Raw genomic sequence first — 20,797 nt, 5'->3', positions numbered from 1 at the left:
AGGTACGCTTACTATCCACAGAGAGAAGCTGTGACTGGCGGCAGGTCACCCAGCCAGGAAGTGGTCGAGCTGTGATTTGAACCCAAGTTGACAGGGAGAGGGAGTGGAAGGAGTTTACGGTAGAGGCCATTGGCCAGACCGGGGTCCTGGAGCCAGGAAACGGTGGGGCTGGGGTGGGGTCCTGATTCTCCAAGTCGAGGAAGTCAACGTGCAAATCCTTGAAGCTGAGCTCATGGCAGAGGTCTCGGCCCAGGCAAGAGAGAGGCGGCTGGTGGCTGTCTCTTGGCCCCCACCGCTTGCGGATAGATGTTGCTGGAGGAGGGGGATGTTTGTTTCTCCACCACCCACCCTCTGGTGACGTCACACCTCCGCAGCCAATGGCTGGGATCTCTCTCTCCTCCCCCTCCCCATTCCTTTTCCCCCCCAGCCTAGGGCTGGGGCTGACAGACGGGACCAGGAGCTCTTGAGGTGTCTGGAGGCTCAGCGGTAAGAGATCAGCCGGCCAGTCCCTTCCCTGGCCAGGCTGAGACACTGTGGGAATGAGGTTCAGGGTCCCGGGAGGTGCTGGGAGGGGGCCTGGGGGCTCAGGAAGCCATGTGTTGTAGGTGTGTGAAAGGTACAGACTTTGGAGCCAGTGGTTCAAATCCCCTCTCCTCTCCTTTCTGGCTGTGCAGCCTTGGGCAAGATACTTCATCCTTTGTGCCTCTGCTTCCCCATCTCTAAAATGGGCTTATGTCCCCAGGCCACCTCACAAGGCTGGCACCAGAATAAATGAGTTGCTGCTTTTAAAGAGCTAGGGCAGCCGGGAATGGTGGCTCATGCCTATAATCTCAACACTTTGGGAGGCCGAGGCGGGAGGACTGCTTAAGCCCAGGAGTTCGAGACCAGCCTGAGCCACATAGAGAGGCCCCATCTCTACAAAAAAAAAATTTTCTTTTTTTTTTAATTAGCTGGGTATGGTGTTGCATGCCTGTGGTCCCAGCTACTCTGGAGGCTGAGATGGGAGAATGAGTTGGGCCCAGGAGGTTGAGGCTGCAGTGAGCCGTGATCACACCTCTGCACTCCAGTCTCAGTGACAGAGTAAGACCCTGTCTCCAAAAAACAAACAAACAAACAAACAAACACCAGCGCTGGGGCAGAATGTCTGGGGTGGTTCCCTGGAGTAGGGTGCTGGGGAGGCAGCATGGATCCTGTTGGTGGGAGGCTGGTGCCTGAGCTGGGTTTTGTCTCTCAGCCAAAGCTCCCCTTTGGTAGCAGAGAAAGTGGGGGCCACTGAGGAGCAAAGGTTGGATGTGCAACACTGTGAGATGCACAGCCCCCTCCCTCCATACTCTCCCTATTGCTGTCAGAGACGAGTGTATATTAATTGAACACTTACTATATACGAGGGATATTCTAAGCACCTGCTGTTCTCTCACAAATCTTCAAAGCCATTCTTATTGGCTCCATTTTACAGATGGAGAAACTGAGGCCCCAGAGATGAAGGATCTTGCCCAAGTCCTCACACCTGGGAAGTGCTGGAGCAGGGACTAACTGAGGCAGCCAGAGGTCACCGCCTTAACTCCCCCTGACTCCCTAGGTGACCTCGGATAATGTTTAGAGGTCTGGATGAGTCAGCTCAACCCCCGACCCCCATTACTATGGGAGATCACGCTGGTGGCTGGGGAAAGCTGAGGCTCTGAGCAGGCAGGGTTCCCAAGTGAAGTTGGTGGCAGTCACCAGGGAAAGAGGGCCAGAAGGGCAATGCCCTCAGCCGATCCCTCAGCAGCCTCCAAATGACAACCCCTCGCTCCCAGCTGCTCTGAAGGGCATGAGTCGCATCTGAAATGGATATCTCAGTTGTACCCACTCCAGGGAGATGTTACAAAGATTTAAGGAGCCAAGACAGGAAGGATCTTACTTAGCACATCGTAGGTGCTCAAGAAATGGGGACCCTGGGGATTCTGAAAACTCTGGCATATGCCAGGGTCACGCCACAGTAACCGCCCAAGAAATAGGCTGCTGGCACCTGGAGTGTCTGCCTGGTCCCGGTAGATCTGCTCCTAACACAAGGCAGGGACCGCCCCGCCAGGAGCCTCCCCACCCCTCCTTTCCCTCCCTCGTGGGATAGGCAGAGCTGGGAACACAGAGTCCTCTCTGTGGGTTTCCTTCCGAAGCTGCCCCCACCTTACCCCAGGAGCTGGGTACGTGGCTCAGGAAGGGCACAGTTGGGCTAAATATAACCTGGGCTGGGTGCCTGTCCCAGAGAGGGACGAAGAAGGAGGGTACTCTCTCTTGTCCTGCCCCGCCTGAACTTCCTGTGCCAGGCTGTGGGCATGACCCTCACAGCCACGGGCCTGGGACAGACAGCTTGTGACCCAGGAGACCCCCTCCACTACCACCACCAAGGTCCAGGCTTCTCATGCCCCCAGCTCAGGACTCTGTGCTGTGTCTCAGTCCTGGGTAAGGGAACTGAGTTCGCTTTCGCACCTGGGCTCAAGAGTCTACTCTGTCACCGTGATCACTGGTCTCTTAACTCTTATTGGCTCATCGGTTAAATGGGGTCCCACGAGGTCAAGTATGTAAAGCACCTGCCTGGCCCAGGCCCGGCACCCGGCCTGGGTGTGCTTCTAGCACCGCTGACCCCCTCCTGCCCAACCCAGCTCCTGCCCCAGTGTGCAGGGCCAACAATGCAAACTAAGGTGAAGCACGGGTGAAGGGCAGGCACGGGTCCTAGTTCTGCCCCTTTCTGGCTGAGTGACCCCTCTGTGAGCCTCAGTTTCCACCCCTGTAACAGCCACAACATCTAGGGTGATTTTGAGGCCTATGGGTGCTAGCACATGGTCCAATTCAAAGGAAATGCCCTAGACATGGCAGACAAGGTCTCGGTGCGGGACCAGCTAATATTAATACTAACCACTCAATACCCATCAGTTGTTATTATGATTGGCCAGCTAAAGTGCTGGAGCTTTTTTTATTTTTATCTTTATTATTTTTTTTGAGATGGAGTCTCGCTATGTCGCCAGGCTGAAGTGCAGTGGCACGATCTCAGCTCACCACAACCTCCGCCTCCTGGGCTCAAGCGACTCTCCTGCCTCAGCCTCCCGGGTAGCTGGGATTACAGGCGCCCACCACCACGCCTGGCTAATTTTTGTATTTTTAGTAGAAACGGGGTTTCACCATGTTGGCCAGGCTGGTCTCGAACCCCTGACCTCGTGATCCACCCACCTCAGCCTCCCAAAGTGTTGGGATTACAGGCTTGAGCCACGTGCCCGGCCTGCACTAGAGTTTTTAGACAAGTTCAAGTCCTGGCTCAGCCTGGAAGGGGCAGGGGGCTCACAGGAAGGCCACAGAGACCAGGACCCCAGGAGATGCAGAAAGAAGCCCTCTTACACTGTGGGGGGCGTGGGTGCCGTGGGAGTGTTAAGGGGTCCGCATGTCCTCTGTCCTGCCTAGTGATGGGCTATGAAGGGCCATTGTGTGGCCAGGGTGGGTGGGCAGGGGCGGAATGCAAGTGAACAGCAGACGGGCCATTGTGTGAGGGAATGTGCCGCGTGAGGCCTGACCTTTCCCTGTGCAATAGGGGTTGGCGGGTTGGCATGCCAGGTGGGGGCTGTGGGGACAAGCCCAGAGTCGGGGGTTGGGGGAGACAGTATTCATCTCCATTTTCCCAGATGGGACTGGCGGATGGCTGTATGTGAATTTCAGCTATGAGGCCTCGAGCAAGTTCTTTTGGCCTCTCAGGAAATGAGGTTTTCTGAGGTGAGATAGAAGGTGAAGGTCTAGCACGGGGACCGGCAAATACTAACCACTCAGTACCCATCAGTTATTATTACCCAGATAAAGGGCTGGAGCCTTCAGACAAGTTCAAGTCCTGGCTCGACCATTTGTGATCTGGGCTACTGATATCCCTTCCCCCAGCCTCAGTTGTCTCCTCTGTAATGGGCTCAGTAGTAGCTGATTGCACAAGGCTGTGCTGAGGGCCACGTGCAGTGGTGCCTGTGGGGCGCTCGACACAAGGTCAAGGCCATAGGAAGTTCTTAGTAATAATAATGGCCTGACAGGTGCAGTGGCTCATGCCTGTAATCCCAGCTCTCTGGGAGGCCGAGGCGGGTGGATAACCTGAGGTCAGGAGTTCGAGACCAGCCTAGCCAACATGGTGAAACCCCATCTCTATTAAAAATACAAAAAAGTAGCCAGGCGTGGTGGTGGGAGCCTGTAATCCCAGTTACTCGAGAGGCTGAGGCAGGAGAATCACTTGAACCCAGGAAGCAGCGGTTGCAGTGAGCTGAATTCGTACCACTTCACTCCAGCTTGGGCAATAGAGTGAGACTCTGTCTCAAAATAATAATAATAGTAATAATAATAATAATAATAATAGCAGCAAGTATTTATAAAGCACCTGCCAGGTGCCTGGCACTTTATACTTATTAACTCATTTCATCCTCGGAACAGCCCTGCAAGGTAAGAGCTCTTATTCTCCCCATTTTATGGATGAGGTAACTGAAGCACAGAGAGGTGCTATGATTTGCCCACTGGGAGTACATGGGAGTGGCTATAATTATTTTATAGTGTCGGGAGGCTGAGGCAGGAGGATACATGAGCCCAGGAGTTGGAGATCAGTTTGGGCAACCTAGGGAGACCCCATCTCTATAAATTAATTTTAAAAATTAACCTGGTGTTGCCAGGTGCGGTGGCTCATGCATGTAATTCCAGCACTTTGGAAGGCCAAGATGGGCAGATCACTTGCAGTCAGGAGTTCAAGACCAGCCTGGCCAACATGGTGAAACTCCGATTCTACTAAAAATACAAAAATTAGCCAGGCATGGTGGTGCGTGCCTGTAGTCCCAAGGTGCGTGCCTGTAGCCCCAACTACTTGGGAGGCTGAGTCAGGAGAATGGCTTGAACCCAGGAGTTGGTGGTTGCAGTGAGCCAAGAGCACGCCATTGCACTGCAGCCTGAAACTCTCTCACAAACAAACACACACGTAGCCAGGTGTTGTGGCCTGCACCTGTGGTCCCAGCTACTCAGGAGACCGAGGTGGGAGGATCGCCTGAGCCCAGAGATGGAGGCAGCGGTGTGCTGTGATTGCACCACTGCACTCCAGCCTGGGCAATAGAGCTAGACCCTGTCTCAAAAACCAATTATTTTTTAGTGAGTTTGGCCCCCTCAGTTGGCCAAGATCTTTGGCACAGGGGCCCTGCTGCCAGAGAAGCCTCAGAGTCAGTTTTGGCTTTACTGTGTGTTGTCCAGCTGAGTCATCCTGGGTAAAGGTCTTCTGAGGATCAGTTTCCCACCTGCACGATGGGGATAGGGTATCAGCAGAACACAGCAGGGTAAGGCACTCAGGAAGCCATCAGTGGGTGTTAGCCAATAACACTGCTCTCATTCTTCTTCTTAGAGCCCCGGACCCAGGAGGCCCAAGGAGCTGGAGGTGACCCTCAGGTGAGTGCTGGCTGGTGCCACATGCCCCTCCCCACCCCTCCCTCGCCTGCCTAGAGCTTCATGTCCTGGTCTTTCCCTGGCAGGCAGCAAGAACCCCGCGGAAGGGCGTGAGCCCTGCAGACAGCTGTGCGGCACCTCGGGCTGGGCTCCTGTTAGGAGGAAGTGCCTGCGCCCAGGCAGCGGTGAGAGGACAGCTGGGGTGGGGCCCTTCTCCCCTTCCAATACCCACCCTGCTCTCTCCCTGTAAGCATGGCCTCCACCTCTCATCCCCTCCTGGCCTCAAGCCTCCACTGCTGTCCTCCCGCAGGCTCAGAGGCAGCTGCTCCATGCAGAACTGAAGCTGGTTCTGCAGCAGAAAGGGGAGAGGACACAGGAGCCTGGGGTGCAGGTGCCTCCCAGCAACGCCATGGAGGCCAGGAGCCGGAGTGCAGAGGTGAGTGCCCACATGTCCTGCAAGGCGCACTTGAGGACAATGGGGAGGCACAGACTAGGGCAGCAAGGAGGTACTTTCTGGCCTCTCTGTGCCTCATTCTCTCCATCTGTGAAATGGAAATAGTAACAGGGTCCATTTTATGGTTCACTGTGAGGGGAAGAAAATTAACATATGTAATGTCCTTACTGCAGTGTCTGGCACAAACTAAGACTCAAAGCAGTGAATTCATTGGTGCATAAAGGAGCTAAGTTAATAAGGAGCTAAAGAAAATCCAGCAGAAACCCTTCATCAGAAGAGGCAGTAAATGCAGGTGCAGTTACTCAGGCCTGGAATTCCAGCACTTTGGGAGGCCGAGACAGGAGGATCACTAGAGCCTGGGAGTTTTGAGACGAGCCTGGGCAACATAGGGAGACCCTGTCTCTACCGGAAAAAAAAATTAGCCAGGTTTAGTGGTGCATTCCTGTAGTCCCAGCTACTCAGGAGGCTGAGGTAGGAGAATCACCTGAACTCAGGAGGCTGAGGTTGCAGTGAGATATGATTGAACCACTGCCTGCCAGCCTGGGTGAAAGAGCAAGATCCTGTTGCATTAAGTCTCCTGTGTGGAAAGAACAAATAAGAAAAACAAAGTAAACAAAAAAAAGAAAAAAAAGACCCTGTCTAAACACACACACACACACACACACACACAAAAACAAAAACAAAAACAAAAACAAAAACAAAACAAGGGCATATAATGTAGGGATTAAGGACATGGGCTTGGACCCATGGCTTAAATCCCAACCCTACCACTTCAGCTGTGTGGCCCTGGGCAGATGATCTCACCTCTTTGAGCCTCTGTTTCCCTATCAGTGAAATGGAGGTAATGGGGCCGGGCGCAGTGGCTCACACCTGTAATCCCAGCACTTTGGGAGGCCAAGGCGGGCTGATCATTTGAGGTTAGGAGTTCGGGACCAGCCCAGCCAATATGGTGAAACCCCGTCTCTGCTAAAAATACAAAAATTAGCCGGGCATGATGGTGCACGCCTGTAGCCCCAGCTACTCAGGAGGCTGAGGCAGAAGAATCGCTTGAACCCAGGAAGCGGAGGTTGCAGTGAGCCGAAATCATACCATTGCACTCCAGCTTGGGGGTTGCAGCGAGACTCCGTCTCAAAAAAGAAAAAAAAGAAATGGAGGTAATGATCTCCACCTCTGAGAACTCACGCTTGAGGCATTTGCAGAGTCTGGTGCTGAGGAAGCCTCTTTGAATGGCAGCTGCTGTCACTGTTACTGAGATGGTGGACTGGCATCGACCGTGTCTTACTGTATGCCAGGCACAGAGCGGGTCTACTCTTATAGGGGCCAAGCTGATACTAGGGGTGAGAGGCAGTAGGTAGAGCGCCAGGAGTTCTCTGCCTACGGGATGGCCTATGGGTTCTGGGGTCACAGACCTAAGGTTAAGGCCCAGCCACTTAACTTGCTACAGGGCATTAGGCAAGTCACTTTATCTCTCTGGGCCTTAGTGTCCACCTCTGTGACTGCCCAAGGCCGTGGGGAGGGGATGAAATGAGATCCTGCAGGCTGGGTTCGGTGGCTCACACCTGTAATCCCAACACTCTGGGAGGCTGAGGCCAGAGGATCCCTTGAGCCCAGGAATTGGAGACCATCCTGGGCAAAACAGTAAGACTCCGACCGACTCTTTTTTTTTTTTTTTTTTAGACGGAGTCTTTCTCTTGTCACACAGGCTAGAGTGCAGTGGTGCAATCTTGACTCACTGCAACCTCTGCCTCCCAGGTTCAAGCGATTCTCCTGCCTCAGCCGCCTGAGTAGCTGGGATTACAGGCACCTGCCACCACACCTGGCTAATTTTAGGGCTTTTAGTAGAGACAGGGTTTTGCCATGTTGGCCAGGCTGGTCTCGAACTCCTGACCTCAGGTGATCCGCCCACTTTGGGCTCCCAAAGTGCTGAGATTATAGGCATGAGCCACCGCGCCTGGCCTGAGTCCAACTCTTTTTTTTTTTTTTTTTTTTTGAGACAGAGTCTCGCTCTGTCACCCAGGCTGGAGTGCAGTGGCCGGATCTCAGCTCACTACAAGCTCTGCCTCCCAGGTTTACGCCATTCTCCTGCCTCAGCCTCCCAAATAGCTGGGACTACAGGCGCCCGCCACCTCGCCCGGCTAGTTTTTTGTATTTTTAGTAGAGACGAGGTTTCACCGTGTTAGCCAGGCTGGTCTCGATCTCCTGACCTCGTGATCCGCCCGTCTCGGCCTCCCAAAGTGCTGGGATTACAGGCTTGAGCCACCGTGCCCGGCCGACTCCAACTCTTAAAAATAAAGAGGCTGGGCACGGTGGCTCATGCCTGTCATCCCAGCATTCTGGGAGGCCGAGGTGGATGGATCATGAAGTCAAGAGATCAAGATCATCCTGGTCAACATGGTGAAACTCCATCTCTACTAAAAATACAAAAATCAGCTGGGCGTGGTGGCACGTGCCTGTAATCCCAGCTACTCGGGAGGCTGAAGCAGAAGAATCGCTTGAACCTGGGAGGTGGAGGTTGCAGTGAGCTGAGATTGTGCCACTGCACTCCAGCCTGGGTGACAGAGCGAGACTCCGCCTCAAAAAAAAAAAAGAGATCCTGCACATAAAATGCTGAGTCCCGGCCTGCTGAGCCAAAGGGTGGTACTTGGTGGTCATGCTGTTTTCTGCAGCCCCAGCCACAACTCTTCTTACCCACACTGCCCTGCTCAGCCCCCTAGTCCCTTGGGGCCACTGCTGTGGGGCATCTGGCCTAGACCCGCTCTCCCTCCAAGTCCTGGGCTCAGTTCCACTCTGTGCTGGCCCTGATGCGCTGGAAGTGACAGCATCCTCTCAGATCCCTGCTGCAACCTCCTTCCAGTATGCCTATGTCACCCTATTTTGCAGCAGAGAAGTGGGTCCAGAGAGGGCAAGATTCTTCCTAAGACACACAGCAGATTGGATTCCTAGACAGGATCCAGGTTTGTCAGTGCCTCTTCTGGGAAGCCCTATTGTGAATCCCACAGTGGCTTCTGGGCCAGGTCCAATCTGCATCATTTACAGTAAATACCGGGAATGCCATGTCTGCCAGTCCCATTCATTACCCACGCAGACCCCCTTCACTGGATTCCCTCTCCTGTGGGCGTTTCGCAGGTCTTTGGGTCATTGAATTTACAATAGAGCACATTCTCACACAGATTCAAGCCTGCAGGGAGGCAAATCCCACTCCCTGTCCCCCGAATCCCAGACAGCTTGAAGGTCCAGCCAGCCCCTTCCTCAGAATCCCATCCTCAACTATTCTCTTGTTCTGCTATAATTAAAGCCCCTCCCCCATAGTTCAATCCGGCTTGGAGAATATGGGTCTCGGGGCCAGATGCAGTGGCTCATGCCTGTAATCCCAGCACTTTGGGAGGCTGAGACAGGAGGATCTCTTGAGGCCAGGAGTTTGAGGCCTGCCTGGGAAATACGGTGAGACCCCTGTCTCTTTTTTTTTTTTTTTTTTTTTTTTTTTGAGACGGAGTCTCGCTCTGTCGCCCAGGCTGGAGTGCAGTGGCCGGATCTCAGCTCACTGCAAGCTCCGCCTCCCGGGTTTACGCCATTCTCCTGCCTCAGCCTCCCGAGTAGCTGGGACTACAGGCGCCCGCCACCTCGCCCGGCTAGTTTTTTGTATTTTTTTTAGTAGAGACGGGGTTTCACCGTGTTAGCCAGGATGGTCTCGATCTCCTGACCTCGTGATCCGCCCGTCTCGGCCTCCCAAAGTGCTGGGATTACAGGCTTGACCCCTGTCTCTTAAAAAGTAAAAATTAAAAATTAGCTGGGCATGGTGGCGCGTGCCTGTGTTCCCAACTACTTGGGAGACTGGAGCGGAAGGGCTGCTTGAGTTTAGGAGGTCGAGGCTGCAGTGAGCCATGATCACACCGCACTCAAGCCTGGGGTCAGAGTGAGAGACCCTGTCTCCCCCCACAAAAAAATAATATGGGTCTCCAATCCCAGCTCCAAATAACCCCCCATAAATTCCGGCCACAGTCCTATCTTTGGCACGCTTTATACCCCATTTGGCTCTTCCTCCCAGGCCTGTGCTCTCCTACCCCTCCTACCCGCACCAACCCCCAGCCCCGCCCTCCCGACCTGACCACGCCCCCACGATCCTGGGCCAATCTCTCAATCACAACTCAAATTCTCTCCAGACCACTCTGACGCAGTCCATCCCCTTACAACCCCGTCTCCTCCCCTAATCCCTTTCGACTGCAGCTCTAGAGCCTCAGAGAGGCCAGCCGGCCCGCGGAGCTGTTTAACGGTTCCGCGGGTCCTAGAAAGCCAGTCGCCCGCGGGCTTGCTTAAAGGGGAGAGGCCGGAGTGGGTGTGTCCCGACGTCGCGGCGCCGAGGGGCGTGTGCCCTGAAGACCCGTTGAACAGCCGCTCCTGGCCGGGCGCGGTGGCTCACGCCTGTAATCCCAGCACTTTGGGAGGCCGAGGCGGGAGGATCGCTTGGGCCGAGGAGGAGTTCGAGACCAGCCTGGGCAATGTGGCGAGACCCGCCCCGTCTCTCTATATAAATATATACATATATATGTATATAATATATGTATAGGAGCCACTGTTGAGCGCAATGGTGGGCTCTGGGCGAGGTCTGGCCCTAGAGCCCCAGCACTACACCTCGCCGCCCTCTGCAGGAGCTGAGGCGGGCGGAGTTGGTGGAAATTATCGTGGAGACAGAGGCGCAGACCGGGGTCAGCGGCATCAACGTAGCTGGCGGCGGCAAAGAGGGAATCTTCGTTCGGGAGCTGCGCGAGGACTCACCGGCCGCCAGGAGCCTCAGCCTGCAGGAAGGTGGGCGGGCCCGGGATATGGGGCGGGGGTCGAACTGCGGGGGCGGGGTTAGGAATCTGCCTTGGGTCCAAAGAGAACCTGAAACTGACCAGGGGATGGGGGCGTGACCGGCGACCAGGAGGCGGGGTTAAGGGCTTGGGGCGGGGCTTTGCTGACTTCACAGCGAACTCCAGAGGTTCACTGTCTGGGTGCGAATTCCACATCCCGTTTACTAGCTTGTGATCTTTCTGTGCCTCAGTTTTCTCATCTCTGAAATGGGACTTATTCTAGTATGGGGTTATTATGTATTGTAGATTAAACGAGTCAGTATGTGAAAACAGCACATAGCTAAGTGGCACATAGTGCTTAACTACGTGAGTGCTAGTAAATGTTTTTGTTGTTGGGGCAGGAGAAAAGGGTGGAGTGAGTCACTTGGAGGGGTTGGGAAGAGAAGCTTTGTAAGTGAAGGATGTTTTAGGAAACATAGATGAAGCTGACGTGATTTATTCATGCAACAACTATTTATTAGTGCCTTCTATTTCAGACTTTATTTATTTATTTATTTATTTATTTATTTATTTATTTATTTTGAGACGGAGTTTGTCTCTTGTTGCCCAGGCTGGAGTGCAATGGTGCGATCTCGGCTCACTGCCACCTCCGCCTCCCAGGTTCAAGCGATTCTCCTGCCTCAGCCTCCCAAGTAGCTGGTATTACAGGCGCGGGCCACCATGCCCAGCTAATTTTTGTATTTTTAGTACAGACGGGGTTTCACCATGTTGGCCAGACTGGTCTCGAACTCCTGACCTCAAATAATCCATCCGCCTCGGTCTCCCAAAGTGCTGGGATTACAGGCGTGAGCCACTGTACCCTGCCCTATTTCAGACATTATCTTAGGTGCTTGGGCTACAGCAGTGAACAAAACAGTGAACAACAGTCCTTGCACTTATGGAGATTACATTCCAGTGGGGAGAGACATATTTAAGCAAATTAAGTAAAATATCTAGTAAATTAGAAAGCAATAAGTGCTACAGTTGCCAGGAGGACAAAATGTGCTACAGCTGCATTTTTAAATGGGGTGGGTTTGGCCAGGTGCGGTGGCTCACGCCTGTAATCCCAACACTTTGGGAGGCCAAGGTGGGCAGATCACCTGAGGTCAGGAGTTCAAGGCCAGTCTGGCCTTGAACTCTGTCTCTACTAAAAATACAAAAATTAGCTGGATGTGGTGGCAGGCGCCTATAATCCCAGTTACTCAGGAGGCTGAGGCAGGAGAATTGCTTGAGGTTGCAATAAGCCAAGTTCGTGCCACTTCACTCCAGCTTGGGTGAAAAAGCAAAACTCCGCCTAAAAAAAAAAAAATGGGGTGGACTGGAAAGGGTGAAAAGGCTAAATGAGATAAGGGAACAAGCTATGAGGCCATCTGGAAGAGGGAACAGCTAGCAAAAATGCTCCAAGGTGGGACCATGCCTAGCTTGTGGGAGAAACAGTGAGGAAGCCAGTGTCTATGCAATTGAGTTAGTGAAGAGGGGAGTAAGAGAGGAGCCCAGAGAGGTAAGAGGAGGGCATTTTTTAGAGGGCTTTACAGGACTTTGGCTTTTATTCTGTGAGGGCTGTGAGCAGAGGAGAAACATGAATTGACTGTGCTGAACTGCTGCATTAACAGTAGAGTATAGTCAAGCATGGGGTGGCTCACACCTGTAATCCCAGCACTTTGGGAAGCCAAGGTGGGAGGATCGCTTGAACCCAGGAGATTGAAGCTGCAATGAGCCATGATCACACCACTGCACTCCAGCCTGGGCAGCAGAGCAAGATTCTGTTTCAAAAACAAAGCCAACAACATCAAACAGTAGGGCAAGGTTAGGAGCAGGGAGACCAACAAGGTGGCTACTGTGATTATCCAGGTAAGAGATGAGGATGCTCAGGACCAAAAGGTTTTGGAGGTATGTATGTACATATATATTCTGGATTCTGGATATATTTTGAAGGAGGAGCTTTGAGGGCTGGATATTAGGTATGATGGAAAGAAAGTTGTCAAGGTTGGATCTAGGGATTTTTGACTGAGGGTGGAGTTGCTGGTCTCTCAAAAGGAGCACACTGAGACTAGCACTCATTTGGAAAAGACCAGGAGTGCAGTTTGAATCTGTTAAAGGAGAGGTGTGGTGTTGGACACCCAAGTGGAGATATGATGGAGATGTTGGATGTGAGTCTAGCGTGGAGGAGAGAGTGCTGGGCTGCAGAGATATGCTCAGCTATTGTTAGCAGATTTATGATCTTTAAACTCCTCAATCTGGATGAGCTTTCCAAGAATTCCCGAGGGGTGGCTTGAGCATGTAGACAGAGAGGAGGTCCAAGTCCTGAGGTCTGGGGTAGTGTGTCTTTAAGAGGCCAGAGAGGCTGGGTGTGGTGGCACGGGGCTGCAGTCGCAGGTACTCAGGAGGCTGAGGCAGGAGGATCGCTTGAGGCTGAAAGTTCAAGGCTGCAGTGATTTGTCATTGCACCAGTGTGCTACAGCCTGGGCGAAAGAGCGAGATCTTGTCTTTGAAAAAAAAAAAAGAGGCTGGGCATGGTGGCTCACGCGTGTAATCCCAGCGCTTTGGAAGGCCAAGGTGGGCAGATCCCCTGAGGTAGGGACTTTTTAGAGGGCTTTATAGGACTTTGGCTTTTATTCTGTGAGGGCTGTGAGCAGAGGAGAAACATGAATTGACTGTGCTGAACTGCTGCATTAACAGTAGAGTATGGTCAAGCATGGGGTGGCTCACACCTGTAATCTCAGCACTTTGGGAAGCCAAGGTGGGAGGATCGCTTGAGCCCGGGAGGGAGTTTGAGACCAGCCTGACCAACATGGAGAAACCCCGTCTCTACTAAAAATACAAAATTAGCCGGGCGTGGTGGCGCGTGCCTGTGGTCCCAGGAGAGTCGCTTGAACCTGGGAGGCAAAAGTTGTGGTGAGCTGTGAAACTCCATCTCAAAAAAGAAAGAAAGAAAGAAGGAAGGGAGGGAGGGAGGGAGAGAAGAAAGAAAGAAAAAGAAAGAAAGAAAGAAAGAGAGAGAGAAATAAAGAAAGAAAAATAGAAAGCAAGCAAGCAAGCTGGGTATAGTGGCTCACGCCTGTAATACCAGCATTTTTGGAGGCTGGGGTGGGAGGATCAGTTGAGCCTAGGAATTTGAGACTGGACTGGGTAACATCAGCCTGGGCAACATAGTGAGACTGTTTATAAAAGAAAAGAAAAGAAAGAAAGAAATCAGGGAGAGAGAAAGCAAACATCTATGGAGACTGACAGGGAACCCCCAGAGAGGCTCCAGAGGGTGTGGCACCTTGGAAGCCAAGGGAAGCAAGTGTATGAGAGAGAGAATGAAGTTAGATCAGATGCTGAGTGGTTTAAGCAGATGAGGCCTGGGACTTGACCCTTAAACTTACTACACAGAGGTCACTGCCTGGGACCTTAAGAGGAGCAGTTCAGATGTGTGTGTGGGAAAGTAGGGTCAGAGGTGTGATTGAAGAACTGGTAACAATGCTACTGGAGAACTCAATACCTTCTGCCTATTAAGGTGAACAGATCAATAGGGCAGGAGCTCCAGGGGAGTGAGGCCATGACAACCTTTTTTTTTTTTTTTTTTTTGACACGGAGTCTCACTCTGTGGCCCAGGCTGGAGTGCAGTGGCGCCATCTCGGTTCACTGCAAGCTCCTCCTCCCTGCAAGCCCCTCCTCCCAGGTTCACGCTATTCTCCTGCCTCAGCCTCCTGGGTAGCTGGGACTACAGGCTCCCGCTACCACACCCAGCTAATTTTTTTTTTTTTTTGTATTTTTAGTAGAGACGGGGTTTCACCGTGTTAGCCAGGATGGTCTCGATCTCCTGACCGTGATCCGCCCGCCTCGGCCTCCCAAAGTGTTGGGATTACAGGCGTGAGCCATCGCGCCCAGTCGACAACCTTTCTTATGGGAGAAATAATAATGTTTGTATGCTGATGGGAATAATGTAGACGAGAAGGACAACTGATGATATGGGAAGAGGAGAGAATTGCTGGAGGATGTCCATGAGAAGGCGGTGGAGGGATTGCCCTGAGCTAGGAGTGGGGTTAGTTCATCCCCAGAAACAGGAAGGAGAAAGGGGGTGAACAGACAATGTGGGAGCTTCTGGAAGTTCTCTTCTGATTCTGTTCTCTCGGTAAAAGAAACAAAGTCAGGGCCGGGCGCGGTGGCTCACGCCTGTAATCCCAGCACTTTGGGAGGCCGAGACGGGCGGATCACGAGGTCAGGAGATCGAGACCATCCTGGCTAACACGGTGAAACCCCGTCTCTACTAAAAAGAAGTACAAAAAACTAGCCGGGCGAGGTGGCGGGCGCCTGTAGTCCCAGCTACTCGGGAGGCTGAGGCGGGAGAATGGCGTAAACCCGGGAGGCGGAGCTTGCAGTGAGCGGAGATCCGGCCACTGCACTCCAGCCTGGGCGACAGAGCGAGACTCCGTCTCAAAAAAAAAAAAAAAAAAAAAAAAACAAAGTCAGTATCTGAAACGTAAGGATGGGTAGGGGAGCGACAAGGTGCGGGCGTGACCTGAGAGGGCGCGGCTTTGTTCATTGCAGGGGGCGGGGATAAGGTCATAGGGCGGGACTAGCGTAACTGGGACTCAATCCTGCCCTGGGGACTGGAGAGACTAAAATTTGGGGCGGAGCCTCACCGCGGGGGGGCTCCGCGCAAGTGGGCAGAACTAGGCCCGGGTGGAGCCGGGAGATGCCCACGTGCTGCGCACCTCCACCTCGCCCGCAGGGGACCAGCTGCTGAGTGCCCGAGTGTTCTTCGAGAACTTCAAGTACGAGGACGCGCTACGCCTGCTGCAATGCGCCGAGCCTTACAAAGTCTCCTTCTGCCTCAAGCGTACTGTGCCCACCGGGGACCTGGCGCTGCGGCCTGGGACCGTGTCTGGCTACGAGATCAAGGGCCCGCGGGCCAAGGTGGCCAAGCTGGTACGCGTGCTTAGCCCGGCCCCGGCCCTGGACTGCCCCAGTGATCCGGTCTCCGCGCCGTGAGCCCCATTCCCCGCCACCATGGGCCAGCCTTGCCCTCTGTCTTGTCACTAACCCAAGCTAATCCCACCCTCTGCCCCTTCCTCTCTGCCCCAAACTCTTCCCCGGGGAGGGGGACAGACCCACCCCAGCCCAGGGCCCTCACCCACCTCGGAGAGGCGTCCCCACCATCGGATCCAGGCTTGCTAGGGGTCCTGACTAGGCTACTTGGAACCAGGGAAGCCAGATTCCAGCCTGAGTGCGGCCCAGTTAAGGCTGAGTGGCCCTGGACAAATTTATTTCCCTCCCTGGGCCTCAGCTTCCCCATCTCTAGAATGAGGATGTTGGGGAAAATCCCAGATCAGGACCTGGAAGTCTTGGGTCCCAGTCCCTATACTCCTGTTGACTCATTTGGAGATTCTAGATGGCTGCTTGCCTTCCTGGGCACTCATGGTGAAAAGACAGGCAAGAAGTGGGGATGATGCTTGGGGGACAAAATACTTGACCCAGGGTATCCCCAGCCTGGTCCAATACCAGGTGGGGCTTTTCCTGTCCACTCCCAGCCTCCCACTGTCCCACCGCCTCCCGCCTCTCTCCTCTTTCCCCAGAACATCCAGAGTCTGTCCCCTGTGAAGAAGAAGAAGATGGTGCCTGGGGCTCTGGGGGTCCCCGCTGACCTGGCCCCTGTTGACGTCGAGTTCTCCTTTCCCAAGTTCTCCCGCCTGCGCCGAGGCCTCAAAGCTGAGGCTGCCAAGGGTCCTGTCCCGGCTGCCCCTGCCCGCCGGCGCCTCCAGCTGCCTCGGCTGCGTGTACGAGAAGTGGCCGAAGAGGCTCAGGCAGCCCGGCTGGCCGCTGCTGCTCCTCCCCCCAGGAAGGCCAAGGTGGAGGCCGAGGTGGCTGCAGGGGCTCGTTTCACAGCCCCTCAGGTGGAGCTGGTTGGGCCCCGGCTGCCAGGGGCCGAGGTGGGTGTCCCCCAGGTCTCAGCCCCCAAGGCTGCCCCCTCTGCAGAGGCAGCTGGTGGCTTTGCCCTCCACCTACCAACCCTTGGGCTCGGAGCCCCGGCTCCGCCTGCTGTGGAGGCCCCAGCCGTGGGGATCCAGGTCCCCCAGGTGGAGCTGCCTGCCTTACCCTCACTGCCCGCTCTGCCTCCACTTCCCTGCCTAGAGACCCGGGAAGGGGCTGTGTCGGTAGTAGTGCCCACCCTGGATGTGGCAGCACCGACTGTGGGGGTGGACCTGGCCTTGCCGGGTGCAGAGGTGGAGGCCCGGGGAGAGGCACCTGAGGTGGCCCTGAAGATGCCCCGCCTTAGTTTCCCCCGATTTGGGGCTCGAGCAAAGGAAGTTGCTGAGGCCAAGGTAGCCAAGGGCATCCCTGAGGCCAGGGTGAAAGGTCCCAGACTTCGAATGCCCACCTTTGGGCTTTCCCTCTTGGAGCCCCGGCCTGCTGCTCCTGAAGTTGTAGAGAGCAAGCTGAAGCTGCCCACCATCAAAATGCCCTCCCTTGGCATCGGAGTGTCAGGGCCTGAGGTCAAGGTGCCCAAGGGACCTGAAGTGAAGCTCCCCAAGGCTCCTGAGGTCAAGCTTCCAAAAGTGCCCGAGGCAGCTCTTCCAGAGGTTCGACTCCCAGAGGTGGAGCTCCCCAAGGTGTCAGAGATGAAGCTCCCAAAGGTGCCAGAGATGGCTGTGCCGGAGGTGCGGCTTCCAGAGGTGCAGCTGCCGAAAGTCCCAGAGATGAAACTCCCAAAGGTGCCAGAGATGGCTGTGCCAGAGGTGCGGCTTCCAGAGGTGCAGCTGCCCAAAGTGTCAGAGATGAAACTCCCAAAGGTGCCAGAGATGGCTGTGCCAGAGGTGCGGCTTCCAGAGGTGCAGCTGCCCAAAGTGTCAGAGATGAAACTCCCAAAGGTGCCAGAGATGGCTGTGCCGGAGGTGCGGCTTCCAGAGGTGCAGCTGCCGAAAGTCCCAGAGATGAAAGTCCCTGAGATGAAGCTTCCAAAGGTGCCTGAGATGAAGCTTCCTGAAATGAAACTCCCCGAAGTGAAACTCCCGAAGGTGCCTGAGATGGCCGTGCCCGACGTGCACCTCCCAGAGGTGCAGCTGCCGAAAGCCCCAGAGATGAAACTCCCTAAAATGCCCGAGATGGCTGTGCCAGAGGTTCGACTCCCCGAGGTGCAGCTGCCAAAAGTCTCAGAGATGAAACTCCCCAAGGTGCCTGAGATGGCCGTGCCCGATGTACACCTCCCAGAGGTGCAGCTGCCCAAGGTCTCCGAAATGAAAGTCCCTGACGTGAAGCTCCCAGAGGTAAAACTCCCCAAGGTGCCTGAGATGGCCGTGCCCGATGTGCACCTCCCTGAGGTGCAGCTGCCGAAAGCGTCAGAGATTCGGATGCCGGAAGTGCAACTACCGAAGGTTCCCGATGTGCATCTTCCGAAGGCACCAGAGGTGAAGCTGCCTAGGGCTCCAGAGGTGCAGCTAAAGGCCGCCAAGGGAGAGCAGGCAGAAGGGATGGAATTTGGCTTCAAGATGCCCAAGATGACCATGCCCAAGCTAGGGAGGGCAGAGTCCCCGTCACGGGGAAAGCCAGGCGAGGCGGGTGCTGAGGTCTCAGGGAAGCTGGTAACACTTCCCTGTCTGCAGCCAGAGGTGGATGGTGAGGCTCATGTGGGTGTCCCCTCTCTCACTCTGCCCTCAGTGGAGCTAGACCTACCAGGAGCCCTTGGCCTGGAGAGGCAGGTCCCAGCCACTGAAATGGGCAAGGTAGAGCGGGTGGAGGGCCCCGAGGTCAGGGAAGTGGGCTTCCGAGTGCCCTCTGTTGAAATTGTCACTCCACAGCTGCCTGCTGTGGAAATTGAGGAAGGGCGGCTGGAGATGATGGAGATGAAAGTCAAGCCCTCTTCCAAGTTCTCCTTACCTAAGTTTGGACTCTCAGGGCCAAAGGTGGCTAAGGCAGAGGCTGAGGGGCCTGGGCGAGCCACCAAGCTGAAGGTATCCAAGTTTGCCATCTCACTCCCCAAGGCTCGGGTGGGGGCTGAGGCTGAGGCCAAAGGGGCTGGGGAGGCAGGCCTGCTGCCTGCCCTCGATCTGTCCATCCCACAGCTCAGCCTGGATGCCCACCTGCCCTCAGGCAAGGCAGAGGTGGCAGGGGCCGACCTCAAGGTCAAGGGGCCCAGGTTTGCTCTGCCCAAGTTTGGGGTCAGAGGCCGGGACACTGAGGCAGCAGAACTAGTGCCGGGGATGGCTGAGTTGGAGGGCAAGGGCTGGGGCTGGGATGGGAGGGTGAAGATGCCCAAGCTGAAGATGCCCTCCTTTGGGCTGGCTCGAGGGAAGGAAGCAGAAGTTCAAGGTGAGCGTGCCAGCCCGGGGGAAAAGGCTGAGTCCACGGCTGTGCAGCTTAAGATCCCCGAGGTGGAGCTGGTCACACTGGGCGCCCAGGAGGAAGGGAAGGCAGAGGGGGCTGTGGCCGTCAGTGGAATGCAGCTGTCAGGCCTGAAGGTGTCCACAGCCAGGCAGGTGGTCACCGAGGGCCATGAGGCGGGGCTGAGGATGCCTCCGCTGGGCATCTCCCTGCCCCAGGTGGAGCTGACCGGCTTTGGGGAGGTGGGTACCCCAGGGCAGCAAGCTGAGAGTACGGCCCCTTCGGCAGAGGACACAGCAGGCTGCAGGGTTCAGGTGCCCCAGGTGACCCTGTCTCTGCCTGGAGCCCAGGTTGCAGGTGGGGAGCTGTTGGTGGGTGAGGGTGTCTTCAAGATGCCCACCGTGACAGTGCCCCAGCTTGAGCTGGACGTGGGGCTAAGCCGAGAGGCACAGGCAGGCGAGGTGGCCACAGGCAAGGGTGGGCTGAGGCTGAAGTTGCCCACACTGGGGACTGGAGCTGGGGTGGGGGGCGAGAGTGCTGAGGAGCAGCCCCCAGGGGATGAGCGTACCTTCCGCCTCTCACTGCCCGACGTGGAGCTCTCACCACCCGGGGGCAACCACGCCGAGTACCAGGTGGCAGACGGGGAGGGGGAGGCTGGACACAAGCTCAAGGTACGGCTGCCCCGGTTTGGCCTGGTGTGGGCCAAAGAGGGGGCCGAGGAGGGTGAGAAGGCCAAGAGCCCCAAACTCAGGCTGCCCCGAGTGGGCTTCAGCCAAAGTGAGATGGTCACTGGGGAAGGCTCCCCAAGCCCCGAGGAGGAGGAGGAGGAAGAGGGCAGTGGGGAAGGGGCCTTGGGGCGCCGGGGCCGGGTCCGGGTCCGCTTGCCACGTGTAGGCCTGGCGGCCCCTTCTAAAGCCTCTCGGGGGCAGGAGGGCGACGCAGCTCCCAAGTGCCCCGTCAGAGAGAAGTCACCCAAGTTCCGCTTCCCCAGGGTGTCCCTAAGCCCCAAGGCCCGGAGTGGGAGTGGGGACCAGGAAGAAGGTGGATTCCGGGTGCGGCTGCCCAGTGTGGGGTTTTCAGAGACAGGGGCTCCAGGCCCGGCCAGGATGGAGGGGGCTCAGGCTGCGGCCGTCTGAAGCCCCTGGGCAGATGGGGATCCCTTCTTGCCTTCCTTTCTCTACCCCCTCGCTGTTGTGTGTGTGATAACTAGCACTAACCCTAAGAGGGCTGGGAGGTGGGTGACTGACCATGGCCGGCGGGGAGGCCTGCTCCTGTCTCTCTGGCAGGAGTGCCTGTACCCCACCAAGCCATGTGAATAAAATAATCCGGAAGTAGCTGTGTATTCGTCTCCTCTGTGTGCATGGGGGTGGGGAGGGGCAGGAGTGGGTATAGGGAAGATGCAGAGAAGGCAGTCTCCAAAGAGGAGGTTCTAGGGGTCACTTGAGCCTGGCCTGAGGGGAACCTCTGGTGTGAGGGGAAAAACAGGTCATACCTGGTCTGAGAAGAGTCAGGGCGGGTTGGGCGCAGTGGCTCACACCTGTAATCCCAGCACTTGGGAGGCCAAAGCAGGAGGATTGCTTGAGCCTAGGAGTTTAAGACCAGCAAACACAGAGAAACCTCATCTCTACAAAAAATAGCCAGGCATGATGGCCTGTGCCTGTAATCCCAGCTAGTCAGGAGGCTGAGGTAGGAGGATCACTTGAGCCCGGGAGGTCGAGGCTGCAGTGAACCATGATGGCGCCCCTGCACTCCAGCCTGGGCAACAGAGCCAGACTCTGTTTCAACAAAA

The 20,797-nt window shown here is 55.5% G+C and overlaps 1 protein-coding gene across 2 annotated transcripts; it reads left to right on the top strand.

Moving 5' to 3' along the window:
- The first annotated feature begins 212 nt into the window (after positions 1-212).
- On the top strand, positions 213-20,342 carry PRX (periaxin). Of its 2 annotated transcripts, XM_050768884.1 has the most exons (8): positions 446-486; positions 4,668-4,831; positions 5,381-5,424; positions 5,508-5,606; positions 5,732-5,857; positions 10,522-10,678; positions 15,422-15,618; positions 16,266-20,342. In XM_050768884.1, the coding sequence occupies exons 5-8, from the start codon at positions 5,831-5,833 to the stop codon at positions 20,142-20,144; spliced, it is 4,260 nt and encodes a 1,419-aa protein (XP_050624841.1). In that variant the 5' UTR covers positions 446-486; positions 4,668-4,831; positions 5,381-5,424; positions 5,508-5,606; positions 5,732-5,830; the 3' UTR covers positions 20,145-20,342. The 2 variants fall into 2 exon arrangements, with proteins under 2 accessions (XP_050624840.1, XP_050624841.1); XM_050768883.1 differs by lacking the exon at positions 4,668-4,831 and having other exon boundaries at positions 213-486.
- Positions 20,343-20,797: the final 455 nt, after the last annotated feature.

The sequence above is a fragment of the Macaca thibetana genome, chromosome 19 (genome assembly GCF_024542745.1).
Source record: "Macaca thibetana thibetana isolate TM-01 chromosome 19, ASM2454274v1, whole genome shotgun sequence".
In the NCBI taxonomy this organism is placed as follows: Eukaryota; Metazoa; Chordata; class Mammalia; order Primates; family Cercopithecidae; genus Macaca; species Macaca thibetana.
This window is presented reverse-complemented; position numbering and strand designations above follow the sequence as displayed.

Excerpts from the sequence above, each read along its gene's own strand:
- PRX (XM_050768883.1), top strand. The coding sequence starts at position 5,831 with ATGGAGGCCAGGAGCCGGAGTGCAGAG. Across the intron at positions 5,858-10,521 it reads CCAGGAGCCGGAGTGCAGAG|GAGCTGAGGCGGGCGGAGTT; the intron begins GTGAGTGCCCAC and ends CGCCCTCTGCAG. Across the intron at positions 10,679-15,421 it reads GAGCCTCAGCCTGCAGGAAG|GGGACCAGCTGCTGAGTGCC; the intron begins GTGGGCGGGCCC and ends CCTCGCCCGCAG.